Here is a 26,175-nt window from a genome sequence, read left to right on the forward strand (position 1 = left end):
CAGCAGTTTTCCATGCTGTGGAGCTGGCTACTGTCTGAAGGTTTGCCTAATGTTTTCTTCTGCCCTGGCTCCTCACCTGCTCTCAGTTATTTAATTTGTGGAAATTGGCCACAGAGTTTGTATTTGGATGTTGTTTCATCTGACATGGCATCGACTGTCTGAGAAAATGTGTTTTACAGGAGTGTTCCCTCAGTGCTCGGTGTCTGTCCGGGCCGTGAGCTGACGGCACTGCATGCTTATTTCTACCCGTGACAGCGCGGCAGGGCGTGCAGGCGGAGCTGCGAAGTCACACGCCGTGCTAATGATAACCTGCCCCTGTTTCAAGGCAGCATGGAAAGCGGTGGTGACAGCTGGGTGGCACTTTGCAGCCTGACATTGCCTGCACTCAGATAGACCGGCCTTTAATCCCCTCAGAGACGTGCTGGAGTTCACTGGGCTCTGCATGGTGCTTTATGAGGGCGTCCTGCTGAGGGGCTGAGCAGGCCTGCAGGCCTCGAGCTGTGCCCTCAGCACACACGGCTGGTCCGGCCTGCTCCATTTTCTGTCACAGCGAGGCTGGGACAGGCCCTCTGCTTCCTTCTTACTGCCCAGCAGCAATATTGATGAATTAATTAACGTTCTGGGCATCCTCATTTGTGCCTGTCAGCACAGAACAGACCCCGGGCCGGTGTCTTCGAGACCCTTCATGTAGCACGGTGGCCCTGGGGGCTGCGGGAGGGAAAGCGGCTTTTGGGGTGTTGTTATTCCACCCAAAAATGTTTCTTCAGCACGGGGAGAAAATTCCTGCAGCCATGATGTATGATTTGCAGCTAATAAGCCATCTTAGAGTGACTCAGCTGTGAACCAACATAAATATGTGAAAAAGTATTTTAGGCCGTGTCTCCACAAATCTTTAAGTCTAATGGGCTTGACTGTGACGTTTGATCCAGTAATCATGCTGAGTCTTATTAAGGCCAGAAACATAAGGCATAGTAAGTGCAGATTTAGACCACTTGATATTTGACTAGATATTTTCCTGAGAACTTTCTGACCCGTGTGTGTGACAGAAGCTTTCTTTTTTAAATAACTTTATGAATGTTTGCTGGCATGGCAAACCACAAGAACAAGATACAATAGCCTCTTGGTATAAATCTCAGTTAATGAGATCAGGACTAGAAACCTCATTGTTCAGCTTGCATTCTGTCTGAACGCAATCTGCTTCTCAAATTATAAATCAGGGGCAAGACACTGTACCATTGTGTAACCCTACACCCTGGCTCTGGAATGTTTCCTAGTCACAAGAGGATTGTCATCGTTTCATTTACGAGAGAACTATCAAACAGGCTTGGGCCATATTTGGTCTACAAAACCCCCTCAAATGAAGGCAGATCCCCCCTCCCGGCCAGCAGGGTATTTTTGTAGCAACCGCACAGAAGCATGCGTTATCATACACCACATCCTGAAATCTAAAAAGAGTAGGGAAAAAAGTTATTATCTCTACCACTCTTGCAAGCAGTGCTAACTACTAAGGATAAAGAATTTATTTATGTATACCCTATATATGTCTATCCCTCCAGAAAAGGATCCTCATATGTATAATAAGATCATTCCACTGGAAGGTTCAGTTGTGCTTGCGAAGGCATATCATGTGTGCAAAGTCTCTGCCATTCTGCCATCCCACAAGACCTTACAGCATGATCTGCTTCAGAAAGCAGATCCTTTCTGTAGAGCTCAGACCACCAGAGAGAGGGACTCAGTCACAAGCTTTGGATGGTGCAGCAATTTTGAGAGGTCTGAAGAACATAATCATTTGCACATTTTCATCCAGCTTTCTAACAACCCAAGAAAAAAGAGGGAAGACTTACTAATGTTTGTTACTGGCTTAGGAGCTGTCTAGGAAATCCCAAGATCACCCTTCAGCTCCACTGGATGCAGGTTGTTATACACTTAACCTAAACCTTTCTGGTCGGCCAAGTCTCCTTTCATTTCTGGAAGGAAATGGAAAGAGTTTCACCCAGAGCAACCTGGGGTCTGCCTCCCTGGCTCTGCTGTTAAGAGCAGTATCCTGAAAGCTCTGTGCAAGTACTCATCCTTGCCTCCATATACCTGCCAGCTGAAACCTTGCCGTGCTGTCTCAATATCTCTGGTCTCCAAAGGGATACTGTGGGCATGGGCTGACCAGGAAACACCGAAATCCATGTTGCAATGTGAATAACCAAGAGAAAATAACTCCAGCAAACCGACCATATGATCTCTTAAGGCCATGTTCTCCAGTGTAAGCCCTTTGCCTACACCTAAGAACAGAGTTTAAACATCTTGAGCAGATAGCACAAATAATTTTTGCTTTTAATTAGAGGGCCAAACTGAGAAATCAGAAGGGGAAATAATTTCCATTGGCGAGACATGAATAAAGTATTTAAATAGACCTGAAACTAACCATTTCATATAGCTTCCAGCTAATCTGATTAAGCTACTTTTAGTCTCAACACCTTACCCTGAAGTGAGATAACAGACTTTTAAACATGAACAGAAATATGTTAACATTTCTGATCTTTTTCTTTGACCAAAACTGTTTGCAGAATATGAAGTATTTCAGGATCACCTCCTTTAGAAATAAGTATTTTCATTTATTTGACTTTGTTTAATGGCACAGTTCTTCAAATGCAATCAAATAACAGACAATGGTCCATTTTATTGGCATTTTTACCTGACTGTACAAGGGCACAATGTTAAAGAGATTCAGCATCTTTTAGTGTCTCATCCCAGCACCAGTAGGAAAATCTAAATATGAACAGATGTTGCTGAAAGTTGAAAAAAGGGCACAGGGTCTTTCCTTCTTCTCCTTCTCCTTCTCCTTCTCCTTCTCCTTCTCCTTCTCCTTCTCCTTCTCCTTTCCCGGTTTCCTCCTCGCCTCGCCTCTCCTCTCCTCGCCTCGCCTCTCCTCTCCTCGCCTCGCCTCGCCTCGCCTCGCCTCGCCTCGCCTCGCCTCGCCTCTCCTCTCCTCTCCTCTCCTCTCCTCTCCTCTCCTCTCCTCTCCCCTCCCCTCCCCTCCCCTCCCCTCCCCTCCCCTCCCCTCCCCTCCCCTCCCCTCCCCTCCCCTCCCCTCCCCTCCCCTCCCAATTTTCTTTATTCTTTCTCTCCCTGTCACTCTGAAAGATCATGCACTATTGGATACAAATTAAATACAAATGCTGAACAACTCCTTTCTTCTCAAACACAGAAGTAATATATACAATAATAGATTATATGTAGATTTGTGTCACCCACAGTCACTTCTGTCACCTGGATTAGTGCCACCATTGTTGCTGGCTTGGGATTTATATTCAATATTGAAGGAATCCTGTGGCTACAATTTGAAATACAATTCCAAAAACATTGTGCAGTCATCTCTAGTTATATAGGATCAAATTCACCCTGGGTGAATTCTCTCTTATAAAAGCAGTGGTGTTAGAGCAGGACTCATTATGAGCCATCTATTATGAATATTATGATAAGGATGATTAAAGAATGTGGAACCTCCTCTCTATATGTGATTGAGCAGATTTAAGTGTTTCATTGTGCTTGATGACAAGTGAGTCTGATCATTCCCACACACCAACAGCCACATGTTTTTGGTGTTGCTTCCCATATTCAGTCTGTCCATCGTTTGCTGATTTGTTTTCTAATGCGCGTTGTCATTCTGTTTTTGTTCGCAGAACTTGACAGCATCAGTCCCATTCTCGTCCACAGCAGGAGCTTTACCATGGCTCCTGCCATACAACTCAAAGACCTGTGTACTAAATGCTGTACATTTACATACACATTTACTAAGACCAGTAAATGCAACTCTCAAGAGGGCCTTTTAGTCTCAAAGGTTTCGAGGTACCCTCAATCCTAACAGTGTGCAGTATATAGAAAGGCAGTGCCATTTTACACAAATGCTGGCTGCTCCTCAAACATCATTAGAGTAGAGGTTTATGTGTGCTCCTTTTGACAGTAAACATAGCATTTAAAACGTTTGAAGCATGGAGTACAGCTGGCCAGTCCCTTCACAATGCTGCAGGTCCATTATCCTCTGAATCTGGAAGCTGCAGAAAATAATTTTTCCCTATGAAAGCAAATTAGCCAGAACAGTGGCTGGAGGAGGAAGGTCTCTGGCTCCTCCCAGCCCCCTCTTGCCTCCTCTCACCACTGCAGTTATTGCCACCACCAAGGCCTCACCAGCAAGCAAAGCACCTGCTGCCCCTGGATGGCCGAAAATGCCAGAAGGGGATGGAGAATCAGAGTCTTGTCCAAAAACCCCGGGCTGCTGTGGCAGCAACCCAGCCAGGCCCCATCTCCTTGCCTGTCCCCACCAGCACACGTCCCTGCAGCTTCACCCACCCCTCACATCCACAGCTACTGCCTCCATGGCACCACCAGCAGCCACAGCCCCTGAGAAGGGCACCTTGCCTGAGGTGCTTTCATGCCCTGCAGATCCCTGGTGGGCATCAAGATTGTGTTAAACTCAGCTTCTTTCTCCTAACCCCAGCCTTCTCCTGGTGGGAGGCTGCTTTCCAATGACACCTACATCCAGTTCTGCTCTGCTGATGTTTGGGACCTGTTTGGGATGTTCTCCGTGGCTGCTGCCTTGTGTTAGTTGACAGGCTTAAAACAATCACAGTTGGGTTTGCCTATGCAGTAGTAGTAGCATTAGTGGTATAGTATTTAGTAGTAGTAGTAAAATATTGTGAGTAGCATTAGTGAAATATTATATTAGTAAGCAGTTGTGTTAGTGCAATGTTACACCACAGGTAAATATCCCTTACAAATCCACAATTCGTGTATGGGCCAATTCAACCAGTGTTGAGCCTCAAGGAGCAAATTGGAATAAGAGGGAGAGTAAAGCAGCAAATTTCTTTCCAAAAAGAAAAACACATTTGTTTTCTGTGAAAAGTGGAAGTTTAATTTCAGCAATGCAGAATTAATTTTTGAGCTCCAGCTCCCCTGTATGACTTCATGTGACATGTTCGACTTCAGATTTTTGCTTAAAGCATACTTCACCAAATGGTGAAGGACAGGTACTGAGGATACAAGGTTATTTTTGAAGGAGAGCATTTAGGCTTGTATTGGAAACCATAATTTTTAACCTGTTTTCCATATGTTTTCATACTAAAATTTAATTTTAGAAAGAATATGGACTTTTTTTTTTTTTTTTAAAGCAACAAAAATGGCAGGCAGACTGAAGAGTTTTAGGAGGAAGTCTAAGGTACCCAAATTTTAATGTTTGTCTAAACCAATCTTGTTGATTTTAGTGCAGTTAACTTGAAAAATTAAGTTATCTGCTTTATTATTATTTATCATCATCGTCATTATTTATTTCTATGTGATGAATAGAAAGATCTGTAGATATCAATCTGAAGAATCCATCAAGTAATGGGAGCAAAAGGGCTCGTTGGCTCTTCTGAAGTGCTCAGAATCCAGCAGCTGCCCCTGGGCTCGCTGCCCTAACGCACATTCCTTACTTTTGAGAATCACACTGTTGAGACACCTAAACAAAAACTATACTTTAATATTGTCAAAGGAGTCAAAGCAATCTAAGAAACAAGGTTATCTTCTTTGAGTTGAAGCCTGTAACCCTAAATCAAGTATCCTACTTGAAAATATTTTCCTAGAAACTTAAATGCAGGCACCTGGCTTTGAAAAATCTCACTGTGTAATTACGAAAGGAAGCTGACTCTCTGGCTTTGCTTTTGCCACCTAAACCAATTAATGGAAGAAGAAACCTGGTTAAGCTGACATTCTGGCTTGCTGACTAGCAAGGGTTGTTTTTGATCCATGGCCTCTGGTATTTGGATTATTTGCTTTCCGTCTCTTAATCTCTGTGGGGAAACTTCCCCTCACTATTTAAATATTAAATCCTCACCATACTGGAATGTTGCAGCATACTGCATACAAACAGAGATGTGAGGGCTGAGTTTTTTCAGTGCAAACCAATTCTGAAGTCAAACTCAGAAGGCCTTTGTTCATTTGCTCTGAAGATACATGAATGTCTTCTGCTGGGTATTTAACATGTATTTGAGCACCAAAGACCCTATAAGGGCTGACACACATTGCAATCCTTTAGGCTTGTGGGCTGCAGCTACAGCTTCCCCCTACTGGCAGCGGGGACAGGGCAGATGGCAACAGAAATCAGAAGGGGACTCCGAGTTTCTGCAGTTTTGGTGTTTAAGTACAATTTACGTTAACAGGCTCCAGACTGACGTCAGCCCTTTCAAGTCTATCAGTTATTTTCCCCCAAAGATGTTGCAGTGCCTAGCTAGAGGAGAAAGCTAGCACCCTTCCATTCTTCAAAACATTGTTTTGAGAAAAACAATCTTTCCCTAAACTTCCTTTGTAAAATTTCTGCTGCTATTTGCTACAAACTGGTCTTAATTGTGGCTGATATCACCCACCAGCAGGTAGCCCTAATTTCCTGATAAACTTTCCATTTCTCTGTTGGGCACTTGTTTTCCTTTTGTCTCCGTTTGACAGGTTGCAATGGCAGCACTAATTAAAGGTACTGGTGTGATGGTCTTGGTAGGATTGGGAATAACAGTTTTAAAAATACTTTTGCCAAATATCTTTTGATTGCTTCTTCTGGGAAGATGTGTTCTATCCAGAGAAGTGCTTATGTCCTTCTGAGTGTGTGTTTCTGTGGTTGCACTGGTAGAGCACTCGGCCCACTCCTGAAATACAACTCTTCTAAGCTCCCACTCTAACAAAGGCTGGCAATAACACTGTGTAGCATTTAGGCAGCACTAATGGAAATACGAGTGCTTATGTCCCAAAGCCAACCCCACAATTTTTACTGTGTAGATAATAAAAGGAAAATCAGATATGTAATAGGGAATTATACATTCAGAGATTTAGTGAATTGCTTTTATTGTTTCTTGAAGATGGTTACCAGCTTAGATTTGTTGACCGGTTCTGTGCATTGTGTATGGCTTCTACAGCTTTTTGCAATATTTATCTACTTTGCACTGAAACAGCAGAGGAAGAGAAAATGAGAGGAGGTTAAAAAGTTACTACTCCTTAAAAATTATCAACTGTCACAGATTTAGGTGTCATGCTAGTTAACTAACAAAAGGCCTTTGCTCTAGAACTGGTGTAACAACGCAGACAGGTTTATCACCAAAACAAATCTGTTGACATGTTAATAGTCATACAACAGGTGAACTTAAAATTGAAGGACCAATGTATAAACTGTCAGTCCAAGACTGTCAAAACCAAATTGCCCTCCAAAATAACCACTTACAATGACAACTGCAAGTGCACCAAGCTCTGCAGAAAGACATTTAGTCATGTTCTTGGAATATATATACGCTTATGCAGAATATGTTATTATTTGGCTCCATCTGTGTATCTTAAAGACAGGAATGGAGTCCTCCTCTCCAGGCCTGTTGTCCCCACTTTGATTGCTTGTAACTGTCCTTACGTGGCGATTGTGTAATGTGGATTACCAAAGTAAAGCTCATGAGAAAAAACAAAAACCACATTTTGCTGTTGAGCTAGCTGAGTGCTTATGGTGTTGTGTTTCTAGAATAATTATTTTAGCCCAAAACTGCCATTGACGTATAAAGGTTTCCCCAATGTGCTTCAGTGAAAGTGCATCTACATACCCTTTGTTGTATTTGTCCTTCCCCAGGAATTTTTCTTTCTAATTTCCTGCCAGTTTCAGCCTGGGTTCCTTCACATGAGGAACTGAGGAAGAACTGCTTTTTAAGTGCAAATGTTGAAAAACGTTGAGGAAAGCTGGAGAACTGGAACCTCCAACAAATTCAGGAAGAAGCAGTAGAAGTATGAAGGAGAAGCAGAAGAAGTATGATGCTGGGAGCAGTCGGTTTCAGCACCATCAGATGTAACTACTGAATAAGGTAGTAATTACTGCAGACAGTCTGCAATAATTTACAATACAGCCATTGATAATAAAGAAAAAAGATGAAACTCCGTGCATTATTTACTGATAATCAAATCACTTTTACAATGCATTATTTACAAATGTAATAGAATCTATTAGCAAATCATAAAAAACACAGAAATGGTTTACACATAATCTAAGTAGTGAATTTTTTTTTCCTTCACTTTAATTACAGGTACAGGAAATTTACACTACCAATATAAATGCTAAAAATGTGAGGTATTTTCATTGCTTTAATATACAGTGTTTTACAATAAAGTGCATAATAAAATAGACTTAATTATCCTAAAAATGCTTAACAGCCAATTGACATTCATTACTCGAGTTACTGCTTTCATCTTTATTTTATGGCTAATTTTATAGTGTCAAATAATACACACATAAAAAGTACATAATGCTGCAATATACTGGAGCAGCTTTTTAAGGAGAATATCAGTATTTCCTGTGCAATTGCAACTGATTGCTAGCTGATGCATTCTGGTACTGCTGGGTGGTTACTGTAGTATTCACCAAAGGGGAGGATATACATTGCTGAATACTCTATAATAAAATGGAGAATAATGAGATGTATATGTGCAAAACCAGAAATGCAATTATGTGTAACATTTAAGAACCATCATTTGATGATATTGATGTGACCTCTTTTCCGTTATATGTGAACAACTGTGCAACTTCATCTGGATTTAGAGGTTGGTATTACAGGGCACGATGTCATTCATATGAATTACTGAGTGAATACACATGCTTTATTTGGATGCTCTGAAATTAGAAGAGCTGAAGCAGGTGGCCCTCCCTGTGAAGTAAAAATTAAGACTTTTCATCTCATCCCATAGCATAAGAATTTAACCTCAGTTTTCTGCTCTTTTTCTGCAGCTGGGAACTTGCACAACAGTTGTTCACTCATCATTGAGAAAAATTCCAAGCCAGTGCCTGAGATCTGGATCTGTATCTACATGTACACACTCCTGTTTAAATGATCAAGTATATAACCATATGGAAAAAAAGCTCTTAAATGCCCATTAGTGAACTTACAGAGACTAGTGTTTTTATTTTATTCATGCAATAAAAATGCTGTAGATGAAGGATTAGTGGAAGAAATGTTTGTTCATTCATGATCAGCTGACCAAAAGGACTGACTACTGGATGACAGAAACTTGCATTGGTGGGGACAGCAGCTATTTTTTTTCTTTTTAAAGTAGAATGAGCTATGAAGAAATCCCCAGAGAAACCCACAGGTTCAAAAATGCTATAGTAAAAGACAGTTAGATGCAATAAAGGTAATTTTATTGCTATACTAATTGCTGAAAAATAGCATTTTTAATGTTGTTGTCCATTAGGAATTAAATTCTTAAGATAGGAGGCAGAGGAAACAACACTGAGGTTCTAGGCCACACATACTGAGGCCCACATGAACAGAGATAACATTGTGCTTTACACAATTCCACTTCAAATCTAGGCAACCACGTTGAATTTAGGGGCCTCAAAAATGTTCTGTTTTTTTTTTTTTTTTTTTTTTTTTCCTTCTAGTTTCAAACTCAGTAAGTGGCAAAAGACTTCTGAGTAAAAAGTATTTTCTATAACATTTTTGTTAGAGAGCTTATAAACTCTAGAGTATATCCAGTCAAGTATGAAGTATGTGAAGGTAAGTACAAGTACAAAAAGTATATGAAGTATACAGTCATCTGGCTGTATTTTTTTCCTAAGTTAATAAACATTAATATACACTAGCTTCAAAATATACAATATACTTTTCCTAACAAATATACATTAAAGGAGGAGATTGATATTACAGAAACATAAATACTAACTTCTGAATTACAAACTGATAATGTAAATTGTAAAATGTAAATGTAAATTTTGCACATTGTGCACTTATTTACCTATTCAGTTCTTTATATGGCAGGTGTCATGATTATTTTGTTTCAAACTGACAAGATCTAGAATACATAAACCAAAACATAAACACTTCCTGAAGAAAGGTAATATCTATCACTTACATCTGCAGGTCCAAGTAAGAATTCATTGTATTACCAATTATTTTATGCACTACCACACATCATTCTCCTTCTCCTCTCAAAATTATTATGAAATACAAATTAATTATGAGTTATATATAGTTCAAATGGATCCTGCTACATTATTATTCCTGAGAAGTTCTTGAAACTTCTTGGACTTTTCAAGCGTCTTCAGATTTCAAAAGGGAAACTGAAGCCAGAGGATAGGGTAGTCGGGTATAAACTCTCACAGCCCGATTACAGTAATGCAAAGTTCATTAATGTATTACTTTTTACATAAATAGAAAGCTGAAAGTCTGGCAAGTCAGTTAAACAGATTGAGGTAAATATTTTCAATTATATTTTTGCTATAAAATAAGCCACTTTGTAGGAACGTAGGTCAATTTGTAGGAAATAAAATTGAATAGCAATAAAGCTGAACTTATTTAAGTTATATACTTACTAAAGGAGTGATTATCTGTAAGACACCTGAGGCAGATGGGTTTCTGGTAATGGCTTCTTGAACATCTAAAAACAGAATCAAAGTATATGACAAATGTTATTTAATCCAAATACTAGGATAGAAATATGATTCACAATCAAATATTCAGCACAAAACTTTGTGAAGAGTGTGGAAATGTAGCTTAATAGAACTGTTCTTTTTCCTTTACTGATATCTGTTGAAGTATATGACACATCTGTATTTTAAAAAAATTCAGCTAGGTATCTGGAAAAAAAAATCTACTGTGTCTATAAAGAAATCTAAATCTTTAGAAAAGTGTGTCAGGTGGTCAAAGCTGGCAACAAAACTTACCGACAGATTGGTTAGTGACTATCTGTTATTCATTAAACAAACAAACAAACAACAACAACAACAAACACACCCAAACCTACAGAGTTTCAGGCACTTAACTTGGTAATGTGTGAAAACAAAGCTGAAAAAGGTGAATAAAGATATTTCAAAATGCCATGTACTTATATGTCATCTAAGTACTTTACTTATAACACTTTACTTACTAACTTAGAGGTACATACTTCCATGTACTTACATGTCATATGTCTACCTGTAAAATTTCACAACTTCCTATGACCAATTTCCAAAATATTTAAGCAAGCTAAATTTAGAATACATACATATATGTATTATTTTAATTTGCACAGTCACTTCATTTGTAATCCATTGACTTCTATACTTTAATATTCCTTATGTTCTTTTCTTAGTTTCCTCAGTGTTCTTTTTCACACTTGGCAAACTTCAGCTTTATTGCTTTTAATTTCTTTGATGAATTTTTTTTTTTTTTAATTTCTCTGTTATTCATACAGTAATTTCTTTTGTATTTTCTTGCATTTCTCTTCCCTAATGTATACTTTATTAACCTGAGCACATCATACCAAAACTCCTCTCCTTCTTTACTTCCATTTGCCTTGAAGCAAGAGGAATGAGGTACAGTGTCAGGAAATTTTGAATCACAGCTAGATGGGAGCAAGAATTTTAAGCTATAGTTACAGAAAGTTTCTAAGAGGTTGCAAAGTTCTTTTATCCTGCTGTTGCAATTTACAGGAAACTGAAACTTTTTCCCTCAAAGTCAAGCAGTCCATCATTTGATGTGGAAACATATGGATAGTGTGTTGGAGTTTAATGCCATAAAATACGTCCTGGTCTGGTATGATTCCAGGCAACAAGAACTATCGGGGTAAACTTTGGTAAACTGACCACGAAGTAATGGAGTCCACTAGGAAAGGAAGTAGAACAGTAAAATAAAATCAATGGACTTCAAGAAAACAGACTCTTGTAAACTTGAATAATTGGCAAGTAAAATTTCAAATGAAACAAATCCAAGCAGAAAGGAAAAAACAGCAGAGTTAGAAGTTCCATAAAAAGCAAAAATGACAAGCAGAAGTTATTCCAATATGTGGAAAACCATGAACAGACCACATGGACCAAGTCACAAGGTCCCCCATTGATTTCCAATACTGTATCATGGTATCATAGAATATCCCAAGCTGTAAGGGACATAAGGTCAAAAGGATCATCAAATCCAACTCGTGGCTCCACAGGAGACTACCTAAAAATTAAACCATATGTCTGAGAATGTTATCTTGGAAAGGATGAAACACACAAAATGCAGAAACTGTAAAACTACTGAGAATTTTTATTAAAGACCTGCATGATTATAGAATCATAGAATAATTTTGGTTGGAAAAGACCCTTAAGATTATCCATTCCAACCATCAGCCTAACTCTTCCAATTTCATCACTAAACCATGTCCCTAAGCACCACACCCACGTCTCTTAAACAGCTCCAGGCATGGCAATTCCGTCACGTAGGTCAAAGCAAATACTAACCAGAAGATGCAATAGCAAGAGACTAAAAAGTAAGTTAATTCTACGTGTGTTAGTTCTAATAGGATGACCAATGAAAGTGTTTAACCACTGGAGAGAAAAAATAGCAAGAACAAGTAGAGACTTTTTCTCAACATTCTTCAACAAAATGTCGATTGTGATCAAATAGCTCATATAAGAAACACTGGCATAAAGGTGGTATACAAAAAGAACAGGTTGTAGAATGCTCAGGTAAGTCTGACATTTTAAGAGTATTTGTGCAAGTGATATTCACACAAACATTCAGATTTGGCTGCAGCAATCTCAGAATTGCATTTGTGATCCTTAAGAATTCATGGAAAAGAGGAACATTCCAAAAGACTAGAATAAAGAAAATGAAAACCTTTTCATTATAAAGGGTTAGATATGTGAAAATATAAAGTATATAATAAAGAGTAATTCTTGACAAAATATAATTGAAAAAAAAACAGGATGGATAAGCATCAGAAGAGATTCCTAAGTGAGGCTTGTACTTGTTTAAAGAACAGTTTTAAGAAACACCTATTACAAACAACAGCTACTGTTGTTTCTGTTTACTGTTTCTGAAGGGCTGAACTAGTTTCTGAAGGTGTCCTCCAATCATATTTTGATTTTTTTTTTTGACAAAGGAAAAGTCACCATTATTTTAAATTAGTTCTGTTGACTATAAGAAGGTTTAGTGATTTTGATCTACTGTTTGCTACAGTTAGTAAAGAATAATAACAAGAAAATAAGAGGAAAATAGATTTCTATCATGAGATTAATGTTTTTAATCAAACCTAAGCCAAGACAACAAAACATAAAGTTACTTAATCACTTGATGTAGGATCCTATTTATTATCAAACTTACTTTGTAGCCTTTGATTGAGACGATCAAGAGACTGGAAAATCTTCTCTTCTTCTACTGAAAGTGCACTCATGCCTAGACATGGAGCCCTGTTAAGCAGAAAGGGTTGTCTCGCTGGTTGCATACCTTCCATAGCTGCCAGGATTTCATCTTCTGCAGCTGGTGTACTTGCAAGTTTTTCTGCCATAAGAAACTGAGCAGTGCTTTCTGAAACTGATGAGATTACAGGGGTAAACTCAAGCGAGAAGAGCTCATGACATTTAAATATACTGCTTGTTTTTGTGACTATGGGTCTGTGTTAAATTCACATTTAAAAGATCAAAAAGATGGCAGTCAAGAAGCATGATATGTTAGAAAATGATATAATTAAGATCACTAATATGTTTTACAATGGGGATGACTTGTTCCAGAGCAAGTTCTACTAGTCTTGCAAATATATAATAAACCAATACCTGTCCCTATCATACTGTTATGTATGATACATACAGCTAAATACAAAGAGGAACATAATTAAACTTGACTATTTGTTCTTATGCATAAAGAATAAAAGTTATAAAACCATCAATTTCATAACATATAATGTATTTTACATTTCTGTGAAAAAAAATAGGTCTAGACAACAAACTAGAATCACTGAGGCTAAAAGACACAAGTGATGTTACATAGTGCCTACATTAGGTCACTACTTTATGAATAACAAAGAATTGAAGTGAGATGTGTTACTATACCTTCTTCAGACTTGTAGGTATTATTCATAGTTTGTGCTGGATCAAATGCAGATTGAATAGGACTCAGCTGGACAGCACGTAACGAATTCTATCAAAATATTTTAAAACTATTTTAAGTGTAATTTAAGGTTACTGTACTACTTCCTGAACATTTTAATTTATTATTTCATATTACTAAATGTTTCAAGTGCAAAAATGTTAGTGCATACTAATTCAGTAGATGTATTGAAGTTGATTTAATTATTTTCATTAGTAGTGACAGCAAGCTGACTTAGCACATTGATTCAAAATTGTGACAGAACATTTTTGATACACCTGAAATTATTTAAATTTTGAGGAAAAATAAGCTTTTTTTTTTTTTTTTTTTTTTTAATAGCATCAAATATTTACCTGTGTATGATGAGTCGATGTCTTTTTAGATGCCACAGTTTGGATTCTCTGTTCTGAAAAAGCTCTGTGTTTATGCTCACAGTTGTCAAAAATCTGTTTTTGTCTTGTAACAGGAACAACACCTTAAGTGAGATGCATACAAAAATAAAATAAACACATGTAAAAATATGATAAAGAAAAACTATTAATGGTGAATGAATTTCTCTGTCAAAGTTTAAATGTCTATCTTATAGATGTTTGCATCAGATCTCTCTAGATTATTTTCCTATGGTGAAGAGTAAAACAGGTGCTTCTAAGGCATATTTAGTTTAATCTTAGATAAGACTATAAAATCCAGATGTGGATTATATGCACTGTATAGTATTTTCCCTCAGATAGAGAGGCCTAACTTAGATATTGTACCTCAAATTTATCTCAGTTTTGTCTGGTGTAACAATACATTTTCATAATCAAACCATCAGGTTTCAAAATGAAAATTAAGTTCTACTTTAAAATTCCATGCATGCAATCTGAGGATGCAAATCGCTATTTTCACCTGCAAGTCAGGATCTACATATCCGAGGAGATATATTCTCATTTGTAAATACAGTTATTTGATTTCTTCTTGGGAATATAAATCACCTATTTATTTATGTAATACCATGTAAATTTAATGTACAGCTTTATAAGTAGAACTTCAGGACAAGGCCAAGGAGTCTTTTAGTGATTTTGACAGAATTTTAGTTCTTTACTTGTTATTATAGTGATATTCAACAAAGCAGAATTCTTACTGTTTGCAGAGAAAGAAAACAATTCATTCATCCTAGAAGAAGGTTTGAAAATAGTCTTCTGGCTTCTCTCACCAGCAGTAATACAGGATACAGGAGCTTTAAAAGGTTGCCATTTAGTTATATGTGAATTATTGTAATGTGACACATGATGCTGAATAGCACCTGAAAAGAAAGAGAAATGTGACTCTGTAATATTGAAATTTGGAAAGAATCAAAGAAGAAACCCTGTCTTATATTAGTAATCACATAACCTTTCTCTGAAAAATAAATTCCAAAGTTACTCTATTGATACATCAACATTTAATTGAATCAGTTTGCAAGATTAGATCTATGACTAGGAAAGACTCCTTTGGGAAATTTAATACAAAATATAACAAGCAATAGTGTGTTTAAGGGCATGAGGTACTGAGATATGTCTATTTAACTCCAAGCATGTGAATTAGTCCCGTGTTTATCACACAATCACAGAATTATTTAGGCTGGAAAAGACCTTCAAGATCATCAAGTCCAACCACTAACCTGACCTACTGAATCCCATCACTATACCGTGTCCTGTTCTGTGCCCACGAGGCACAATTTGTCTCAGGCTGAATGTTAAACACATTTTTAAAGCATTTTACTGGCTGAACACCAAAGAAGTTAAAATAATTCTACTATCCAGCAACAGAGGATAGCTTGTGTCAGCCAGACAATACACAATTTCAAGCCTGGAACCCCAGTTAGAGGACGGTCCTCGTTTACGACAATTTTGTTTCTTCAGCTTATTCTCACTTTCCGTAGCACACATTTGGCCACACAGTGCAGATCACATTTTCTCACAGACCTTACTGAGCCCTGTGATAGTGCCACAGCAGATAATTTACTCAAGAACAACACAGTACTCAGTCTCTCTATCAAGCCCTTCAAAACAAAGATCATGGTGATATATATGTGTTTGCAGGCAATAGAACAAATACTAGCCACCCATTAAGACTTATCTAGAGTATTTAAAATAAAGAAGACTTTCCAAGCACAAAATGTAGGCAGATACTGAGGGCCACCCACCCCAATTTTAAAATGAGGTTGCTCAGCTCTTCCTCTAAAAGAGCTGCAGCTCTATGACACTGGGGCCTGTTCACTGATCTGATGTGCAAATAAGGGTATCAATAGGCAAGTAGCTCTGCTGGAGGCCACTTATGGTAATGGCAGACTTCATTCATTTCCAATGTAAAATCAAATAGGCTAACTTAAATCACACATATCTTAAGCTCATCTGTTTGCCTTTGAACTGGAATGGAGAAACAGAAAAAATTTCTCATTTTGTCCACCTCCTTCAGGCCAAGAATAATCATCTAGCTCTGCTCCCATCATTAAAACTATGAATTTTGTGTAGATAAAATGAGAAACTTTTTTTTTTTTTTTTTTTTTTTTTTTTTTTTTTCAAGTTACCAGAATGTCTTATTTTGCTAGAAAATCTCTTTGAGCTGCATGGCTGATGATAGCTCAGTCAGCAGGTTGGAGCGCTGTGTGTACCTGCAGCACAGCTTGGTTTCAGGAGCTCTGCTTCCAGCTGCAGCCCTCAAGAGAAAGCAAAGCAGCATATAATATAGAAAGTACCAGCAGAAGGATGCCATCACTGCCTGAAAGTACAGCATATAGCTGGGTTGCAGAGGAGAAAAAAGCTAAATCAAAAAGTATGAAACATTTTGAAATGTAAACCCCATAGATTAAAATTTATTCTCTCCAAATTTCTTACACATCTTTTCTCTTACCTTACCAAACACCCTCTGCATTGTATTGCTCCTAAGGTTTTTTTCGAATAAATTGCAAGAAATTTCTGAAAAATCCCTGAGATTTCTTAAAATTTAAAAATTTGTATCTTAAAGATCTTTACAAATCAGACATTTTGAAGAACAGCAAATTTGTCTAGTAGAAGTTTTTAATTGTTTAAATCTTTTTTGAGTATTAATTGTATTAATGAGACTAAGACTTAATAATTTTAGGCATTTGCAGTGTCAGCATTTTAAAAACATGGTAGATCTACATTTCTTTCACTTTCAGGTGGCAGTGACTTGGATAACAAGCTATGACTCCCAGTTACCTTGTAAAAATTGCTCATATAAACTCACTTCCTCTTATATCATTATTTAGACCACCTGTCACATCTGCTCATTAGTCAGGTATATAATCTCAGGGAAAGCACTTCCTTTTCATTTAATATTGTAGAGAGCTTATAAAAATGGGGATCTGCATTTGAGAGGCCTCTGGGCACCACTAGAATAGAAATGATAATTACAACTGCTGAAAACTTGTTAAAACCAAGTATTGTGTGAATGGATGAAAGGCTGAAGGTTTTAACTGAAAACAAATTTGTGATGTAATTTAAAAGTATGTTCTTATGAATGTCCCCCACCCCAAAAGCCCAGACATATGACTCTAAACCACCAGCAGAGTCCTTTGGAGCTAGGGCAGCATGCACTCCTTTCCATGCACATCTTGTTTTTTTCAGCTGTTGGGATATGATCAGGATGTAATCCATTTTCTGCATTAACAGATCTTCTTTCAGTGCAGGTTACTGAATGATCTTGACAAGCACTTGTCTGACCACTATTTACAGAACAAGTATTTTTTTGCCAAAGGTTCGTATCTGGACGTGCTGCAGCAAGGTGTGGCCAAGTCAGAACTACAGGTAATGCTCTCTCTGTGTGCTCTAGTTCTCCTCGTTAAAGCTTGATCTGCTAACAAAACATGCCTTTCATTGAAATAATTACCATTTGTAGTGGCAGATTGAAGACCAGAGGAAGGCCGTGGCTGAAACCCCAGGCTGACCATGGTTTTGCCACTTGTGTTTCCTGTTGTAGGTGCGGATGGTGGGTGAGGTACCAGCACCCTGCCTCGAGCTGCTGGAACTGTGTTGGCTTCAGAGGCTGACTGCGGTTGGACCAGAGTGCCTCTTCTGTTCTTCAGCATAAAACCCAGCTGGGCTCCTATAGGTCTTGGTCTTCTGGTTATTTTTGGCTTATTTTCATGTTGATTACCTTTATGAATTTTAGATTTGTTATTACATTCCGGGGGTTTGCTTTCTTCATCTTTTGATACCATCCAAGCTTTTTTAGCAAAAGAGGATCCAGTAGACATAAACGTATTGAGAGACACACATTCTTTATTTGATGTTCCAGAATTAACATTTGGTTTTGATATATGAGAATTTTCCTGGTGATTTCTTGTGAACCTAGTGTTTGAAGGGTGAACAACCATATTTAAATTAGTCCAAGGAGCATCACTTGCATTTTGAAGACATTGCAGCTGTGCAGAAGATATTTCACTGGTATTTTTTTCATAGCGTTTTTCATTATTTTCCATTATTATCTTGTTAATCTGATCACACCATCTTATTTTCCTATTGTTTTTTTCATTTTCTGCACTTTTCTTTTTCATTTTTGCCAGTTCCAAACTGTCTCTGATAGAAGACACAGGTCGAGTTCCAAAACTGATCCCATGGTTCATAACCACAGCTTTGAAATGACTGGGTTCATATTTAGATTCCTTCTTTAAGATACTTCTGAATAGTTTTGCTCTTTTTCTGTCATAAATATTGTTTTTCAGGGTTTTGTGCTCTGCAGGGATGCCAAAACTGAATTCTGTATCAGACACCAGTGACATAGTTTCAGCCACATTTGCCTTTTCTTTCTCCTTGTTATTCTGTTGCTTAATATTGCACAGAACTAAAGCATCCTGAAATAAAGATGATCCTTGGTCAAGGTCATCAACACATCTAATGCTTTCTCCTTTTGTTTCAATCACTTTTCCCAAAGTATTTTTAAAAAAATCTTTACTAATGTTTTTGTCCTTTGGCAACGTATCAGCTGTGCTGGGAACGCCAGTGGAACACCTCTGATTAGGAAATAAGATTCCAGATGTTGCAATAGGTTCACTGAAGGTTTGCACAGATTTACTTCTATTTTGTGGGGTCATTTTAAAGCTCTGTTCTTGCATCAGATCCTGAATTCTTTCTCCTGGAATAGAAGCAGGGCTGGCCCAGGCTTTGCAAGGACTGAAAGCAGGATGACCAGTGGCCAATGTGCTGGCCGTTCCAGAAGATGGATTCTTTCTTTCTTCTTTTATATTTTTCAGAAAAGTAAATGCTTTATTTACAGAGCTTTCTTGATTACCAGAAGTAAAGAACTCTACAGCATTTTCTTCAGATCTGTGAGAAACAGGTAACTCCTCTTCTAAACTATTTACGTCTTCAGCAAGAGTTAGAAAATTATGTTTAGCTAAAAGATCATGAACAGGTAAGTTGTTGTGGCTGTTTTGTGAATCTAAATTTCTCTGACAATTATTTAGATGTATGTTTTTAGAAGTGTTTTCATTTGTATAAATCAAATAATTGCTCCTGGTCTGTGATTTTCCAGGATTATACTGGGCACAGTCACATTGCATAGTCAAAGGTGATTCACTTGGTGGTCTGCAAGTTCCATTTTGTTCCCCAGCCTCAAGACTGTCAAGACTTGATAAACTTCCTGAATCATCTGTTTTCTCAAATTCTTGAAAATTCTGAAATACAGACATAAAACCAGACTGTTAAATTTATCAGATTTTTTTTTCTTCACTGATACTAGTTTTTCATTTTAACACTACAGCTTAGGCTAAAATACAATTAATATTGGCCCAATGTTTTTGTGACTTGGGGTCATAGCATTATTAATGTTTTCATCAAGTCAAAATTTACCTGTGTTTAATTGCAAAAGAAAATGATCTGCTTTCGGGATCAAATTCAGAGGAAAGAACTGTGATTCTTGTACTCTAACATGAAATGGAGTTTACAAAACAAAAGAGAATCCATGAAAATGCAGATTCAATATTAATTCTTCTCCAAACTAGAATTATTCCACAACACTAGACCAAACATGTTTGTTTGTTTGTTTGTTTCATACAGAGCTCCACAAGTAAGGCGCATTTAAATGTTGTCATGGCAAATGCGACAGCTGTCATACTCACACTCCTTAACTCCCTCTTCTCATCTTTCAGAAAGTGGAAAATATCATTTGCTCGATCAGGACTTATCAAGGGTATAGGGGATTCCATGCCCTCCCCCAACCTCCTCATCATAATGCAGTGATGAATAAGAGCAACAGGCACCATCCAAATTGCCAGTGGGGTGACTTTATGTGCTACGCAGGTATTTTCTTCACTAATACTTCTCCATCTAGACACTCAGATGCCTGACATGGTTGAAAATACATATTTTATTAAGTACAAGATTTGAAAATGCACATAAATGTCAAGGAATACATGCCTATTATCTGCTTTCACATTCCAGTATTCTTCTCTCTACGTGCTATTAAATCCACTTACATATAACTGAGCTGCTAAATTTTACTCTATGCATTGGAGAAAATTGTGATGAAAAACTAAGGGGAACTGCCTTAGGCATAAAGCAATGCCATTTTTTTGGCTTTAAAAGAGAAAGGTTTCAAGTGGCAAAATCTGTTCACCTAGGTGAGTTATTATGCATCCCTCTGGAAATTAGAATAGAATTAGCATTTTGAAAACTTAATAAAGTGTGCATAAAATTAGAGAATAAGAACATATTTTTGTAGTAAAACTGTTTATTCTAACAAAAAAATACCATAATATTGCATAGTTTATAGCTGTACAAATATTTTAAATTGCAAAATAAAAATCTGAGTGGGTCCTGAAAGACTTTTTATGATTGAATTAAACCTTATCTTGCCCTAAATGTTGAGAGGTTGGTACAGTCTTCTATTATAGTTATGATCTGAGATAAAGAAACTAAATACAAGAACAAAGAACCAAGTGTAGAGAAAGATCCCTTTAGGGAACGTTTTTAAATTAAAGCTACACAAACTGGTGTCTTTCTAATAGAAAAGAATAAATAATGCATTGTTAGTTATTTATTAACCTTATGTTTGGCTAAATTGTATTGTTAACCTCTGCTTGAACTTAACCAAACAAGGAAAAGGCATATGCTCGTAGGTTTCTGTACCAGGCCAAATTTAAGAACTAACTCTGAAATTTTCAAATGGGAAAAACAAAACAAATCAAAGCAAACCATCAGTAAAAAGAAAGCAGAGGTGTCTGGCTTACTTCTCGTCTGAACTGGAGACTGCACCTGTATGGCTAACCATGCACTTCTAAAATGACTAGGTTAAATATAGGGGAAAAAATGTAATGGTTGACTTAAAAAAAACAACCCTGCTTCTATAGCAGGTTAGCTTAAAACTGCTTTGTAGAATGCAAGAAAAGCTGCAACTTTTAAAAATTAAAATCAAAACAATTCAAATATTTTTGGTTCAAAAGTTGAAAACAGATTTAATGCCACATTATATGTAATGTTACTGTCCTGGTACAACAGAACCTCATGGGGACAAAAGATTTCAGGTGAGGCAACCTCCAGAAATAAGTTTGAAATGAAAGAATAAAGGTGTCCTCATTTAAATGCATAATCACTTTTACTTAGTTCATGCAAATTTAGCTCACATACATTTATTTTGTTGTAGCATGCAATTTAATCATTTCACACATGAAGGCTGCTTATCATTCTCATTAAATATTTACATGTTTTATTTTGCTTTTCTAGTGGACTTTGTAATGGAAGTGAATGTCACATTTTCTTCTAAAAACGCATAAAGAGTACTATGCATAAAGACCTCAAAAAGCATTCAGCAATTATTCATTCCTTTAGTGGTCAATAGTGTCAGGGAAATAAACCTGGATATCCCAATCATTTGTTTTGATCTTTGGGAATATTATAGGGTGATAAGGCAGCAAAAATATTCATAGAGTGTATTATGCCTTTATTTTCTAGATTTGCATATCTTTTCTGTTACATAAATACGATTTATTGTATTGCCTGTTGCCTTCATTTTCTTATGTCCCTAATACACAAAGTCTAAACCCAGCCTGTCCACATACTTGGTACTTTGGGAGAGGGAATATTTCTGAGGAGTTAAAGAGGTCGCTTACATGTCTTAAGACTTAGAACAGCTGTGTTAAGCCATTTCATTTCAGCAAAGCACTCAAACAAAGAGAAAACATAAGCCTAAAAAACCTTTCATGAGGCAAATGAAAGAATAACATTGCAATAAGTATAATATTAAGAGAAACTGACAAGAGAATTTTCTGCCAACGGACTCTGTCAGAGCTCCATTACACCAAAGAGCTGCCATATACGTATTTGACATTTTCTGCAGAAGTGCTGACTGTTCACAATTCCAAGAAATGAATGAGAACACTCTTCTGACGACAAATGCTGTAAAAATGCTACCTGTTCTGAAAACCCAGGCTCCTGTCTTCTCACACTATTTGCTAATTTTGAGAATTTTGATTTTGATTTTTAGTTTATTTACAGGAGTTCTTTGTGTGTTATATGCAAATAATGCTCTCTCTCACTTTTGTTGTGGAGTAAAAGACACCGATGTTCATAAAGACACAAGGCTACCTTTCAAAGCCAGTGAGGTACCTAAACACTTTTACTGGTTTTGAGTTCACCGTCTTTGGAATGGGAATGTCCATTAGAAAACTTGCAAACTATTGTCTATGCATGCTTGGTAAACACATACAATTCAGGCACTACACAATGCTGATTTCTCAGATGATTTGGGCCAAGCCAAGAAAGCAAATCCTATTGAGGCAGGATTTTAGTTCCTCTGTTAGACAACAGATCCAGAACATTCCACCAAACCCACCAAAGAAGCTATGGAGGTGTCCCTTGTCTTTCCTAGTTCTTAGATGTTTCCTATTTCCTACCTGCTTTTTTTTTTTTTTTCTTTTTTTTTTTTTTTTGATTTATACATACATCTACTACATCCACCTTCCCCTAAAAACCTACTGAATGTAAAGCTGACATTCATATGCTTTTCTTGACACTATTTGAAAGCATAATTAAGTTGGTTGTTACAACATCTGTGAGTTTCCTGGGTCCCAGATGTTCCCTGCCTGTTCCTGTCCGAATTCTGAGAGTCTGGATTAATGCTCGGTTTCCCAGTTGGTGAGCCATACTTCTTTACAGAGATGTGCCAGTATCAGGCATTAACTGCACAGCAAAGATCAAGCTGCAAAGTCCTACAGAAGCACTGCTGGGGATTGATAAGAATTAATACTGCATAAAATTGAAAGAGGTGACTATGTTTCTGTTCCCCAGCCACCATGAGCCTACTAGGACAGAAGAGGAATACTTGAAGAAAAATAGTTAAATTTTATTTTGCTTTCCACTTCACAAAAAGAGGTTTATCTCTTAAAACAAAACAAAATACAGCTCTGACATCTTCAAAGGGCAGAATTACTCCAGACAGAGATACTTTAATCTTGGTGAGAAAGCAATAGATTTCCCAACTTCCCCTTGAGACATTGGTATATACTCTCTCTGACAAGACCAAGTTATCATAATATAAAATTCTGGCAGATCAGTATGCAGAAACTTTATTATTTTCCATTCCCTTTCTGCAAGCAAACATTTTATTATTACCATAACCACAGTAAATAAGAGATCATATACTGTTGTTTTTTCCCTCTTTTCCTTCCCTTTAGCTGCATTTATGAACATTTTATTCTGTTCCAATAAAACAAGTCACTTCAAAAACAGCTCTGAAGAAATGGAGAAATAATCTAGTGCATAGCTATATTAGTTATTTCATATATACATACATATATATGGATATATGTTTATGAATATAAAAACAAAAATGGAAGCATGGTAATATGTATGGCAGTTCTTATGAAAAAGTATATGCTTATAAGGGAGGAACAGGTATGTATTAGATGACAGTTCTCAATTTCCCTTTTTCTATGCTTTGTGACCAATGTTGTACATGTAACAATTGTTATGTTTTCACAAGAAAAGTCTTATTAACATATTCATCCACCTGTAAAACAAAATCTTTTGTACTGTCAATGCTGTTTCTGCTTCAATTCTATATGATCTTCTGCTAAAGTGGGGCTCTGAATTGACGCAAAGTGCTCTTCAAATAAATGAACATCCAGATTGTCAGACACAAAGTTTGTAATGTCATTTTCTTCAGCACAGTCTTGGAATAAAATGCTAATTTACTTTAAAAAAGACTACTCTGAGGAATACATAACAAAAGCAAGTCTGAGTATTAAAATAAGGAAAATAAATTAGTCTGGAGATAAATTTCAATGTGATTAGTAACCCTTATAGCAAATGTGAAGTTGCTTTGGATTAGTGAAATAATGTGGATGATAGTGGTATGTTGCAATACTGGTTGAAAGCCAACAAAAGTTGAGGCTCCCTGATCTTGCTAAAAGGAAAAGCAGTAAGGAAGTCACTTGAGTTTGTCATAAAATTCAAGTGATCAACATAAAAGATGTTAACATTCACAGTTAAAAGTCAAAGATGACCAGATTTTTTTTTGGTTTAAGGTGACCACAGAAACGCATTTCCAGTCCCTGAATGGTCTTCTCAAAATCAAATCTGAATTCAGTTCAAATCCCATTTTATTTTATGCCCTCCCCTTAGAAATCTGTTTTCCCAATAACTAGCCCTGACCATTCTAAAATTTCTTGACTCCTGGGAGAGATTTCATATACTGGCACTCCTTTTTTCCATGCTGGTCTCATTTATGCCTCTGAAGAGCTAGAATGATACAATGCATTCTGCAAAAGGAACCTTTGTTTAACTCATTCCAGTCATAATAGGAATGCACTTGAAAATTAATTCAGTTTTTCTGCAAGATACCTGACACATTTCCATTTCATAGACACAGTCCATACTCAGAAGCCCAGTAATACAAAGAGCTAACAGTCACACTGGCCACTCATTCATGCAACTAAGGCAACGTCCATACCTACGTGTTTGCAGTATCTGCTGCTTTCACTCAGTGTAACATCACTTAAGAAATATTCTTCAGTATTCTTCAGTATTTTCCCAGATGCCTACTTACCCTATACATAGAATATATAATCACACACCCTATAACAGGCTACAAAATGTTATTATATTAGAGATAATACAAGAAAAACCCTCCAACCCCTTGGGTTGGGTTGCAGTTTCTAAGAAATGATACCTGTGCCCCTGCTTCTATAAACAGTGAAGTACTTTATGGCAAGGGGAACCACAGAAATAACAATAATAAGTACTTTGATTGATGCACAATATGCTTTAAAACAAAAGGACAGCCAAAGTAAAATTCCTGTTTCAAATCAATCAGAAAAAGGATTTAAATTTGGATTTCACAGATACCACTTGAATAATCTAATTATGGTTATGCAGAGGAGGGAAGAGGAAAATACTGTCTCCATGTTGTAATCTATAGCTATTTTGTCTGTGAATTTGCTCTTACTTCCAACTATTTTGTTTAAAAAAATGAAACAATAGAGATAAAATGTGAAGTCAATCAAACAGTTTAATTCAAGCCTAATGTGTTTTTCTGGAAGAGCATAAAAGTATTGTATTGACCAAAACAGTTTCATATGGGCACTGAGTTGACAATATGATGGAAAGAAAAAGACAAAAAGTTATATGAATAATATTATTCCTTGACATAGTTGAGCCATTTTAATGGGAATTTTCATTATTTAGCTCCAGGCAGGTGCCAGAAATAGAAAATTTCAACACATAACATTTGGCAAAATGATATGCAATTGTGGGTAATGTCTTTTGGTCAAAAGCTGCATGCAGCTTTAGCTAAAGACAGTGCTACCAGCTCCACCTTAAAGATTTTATTTATGCCTGCAATACAAACAGGAAAGAACTGTGCAAAAAAACCCCTTTGATCGAGAATGAAGTTAACAACGTTAATTTCTTCGAAGTGGAGTTTATTTATGGGCATAATAATTTGATGTACTGACTCAGATGCAACTGTTGTACAAAATAAAATCTATTGCTCTCAATATTTTAAGCAAAGTAATTTTGGAGAATGGTAAAAGGGTCACTGAAAACCTTGGTTTACTGCTGAAACTACACAAATCTTTAAGGTTGGAAAGCAGGGAACACACCAAATCTATGGGTGAGGTCTACATAGAACTTTATTGCTCTGTAGGAGAGAAAAGAATTTTAGGAATCTTTATAATCCTGGTAGGCCTGTAAAAACAGAACCCAAGAGAGGTTAAAGGACCTCAATGGATGGTTAGACTGCAAAGCATGCCCACATTGAAATACTTCGACGTTTGTTTCAGAAAGGCAAGCGCTGCTGAAATGACTTTGGACAACAGACAGCAACAAGA

At 37.0% G+C, this 26,175-nt stretch overlaps 1 protein-coding gene across 1 annotated transcript in view; it reads right to left on the reverse strand.

Moving 5' to 3' along the window:
- Positions 1-3,238: 3,238 nt before the first annotated feature.
- CEP126 (centrosomal protein 126) overlaps positions 3,239-26,175 on the reverse strand; it is a 42,401-nt gene continuing 19,464 nt past the window's right edge. Inside the window, 9 exon segments of the mRNA XM_032207502.1 lie at positions 3,239-3,325; positions 10,355-10,419; positions 13,104-13,313; positions 13,829-13,916; positions 14,219-14,340; positions 14,989-15,150; positions 17,410-17,461; positions 17,463-17,591; positions 17,593-19,524. Of these exon segments, the coding sequence (XP_032063393.1) occupies positions 3,239-3,325; positions 10,355-10,419; positions 13,104-13,313; positions 13,829-13,916; positions 14,219-14,340; positions 14,989-15,150; positions 17,410-17,461; positions 17,463-17,591; positions 17,593-19,524 (2,847 nt within the window).

This window comes from Aythya fuligula, chromosome 1, assembly GCF_009819795.1.
Source record: "Aythya fuligula isolate bAytFul2 chromosome 1, bAytFul2.pri, whole genome shotgun sequence".
Classification (NCBI taxonomy): Eukaryota; Metazoa; Chordata; class Aves; order Anseriformes; family Anatidae; genus Aythya; species Aythya fuligula.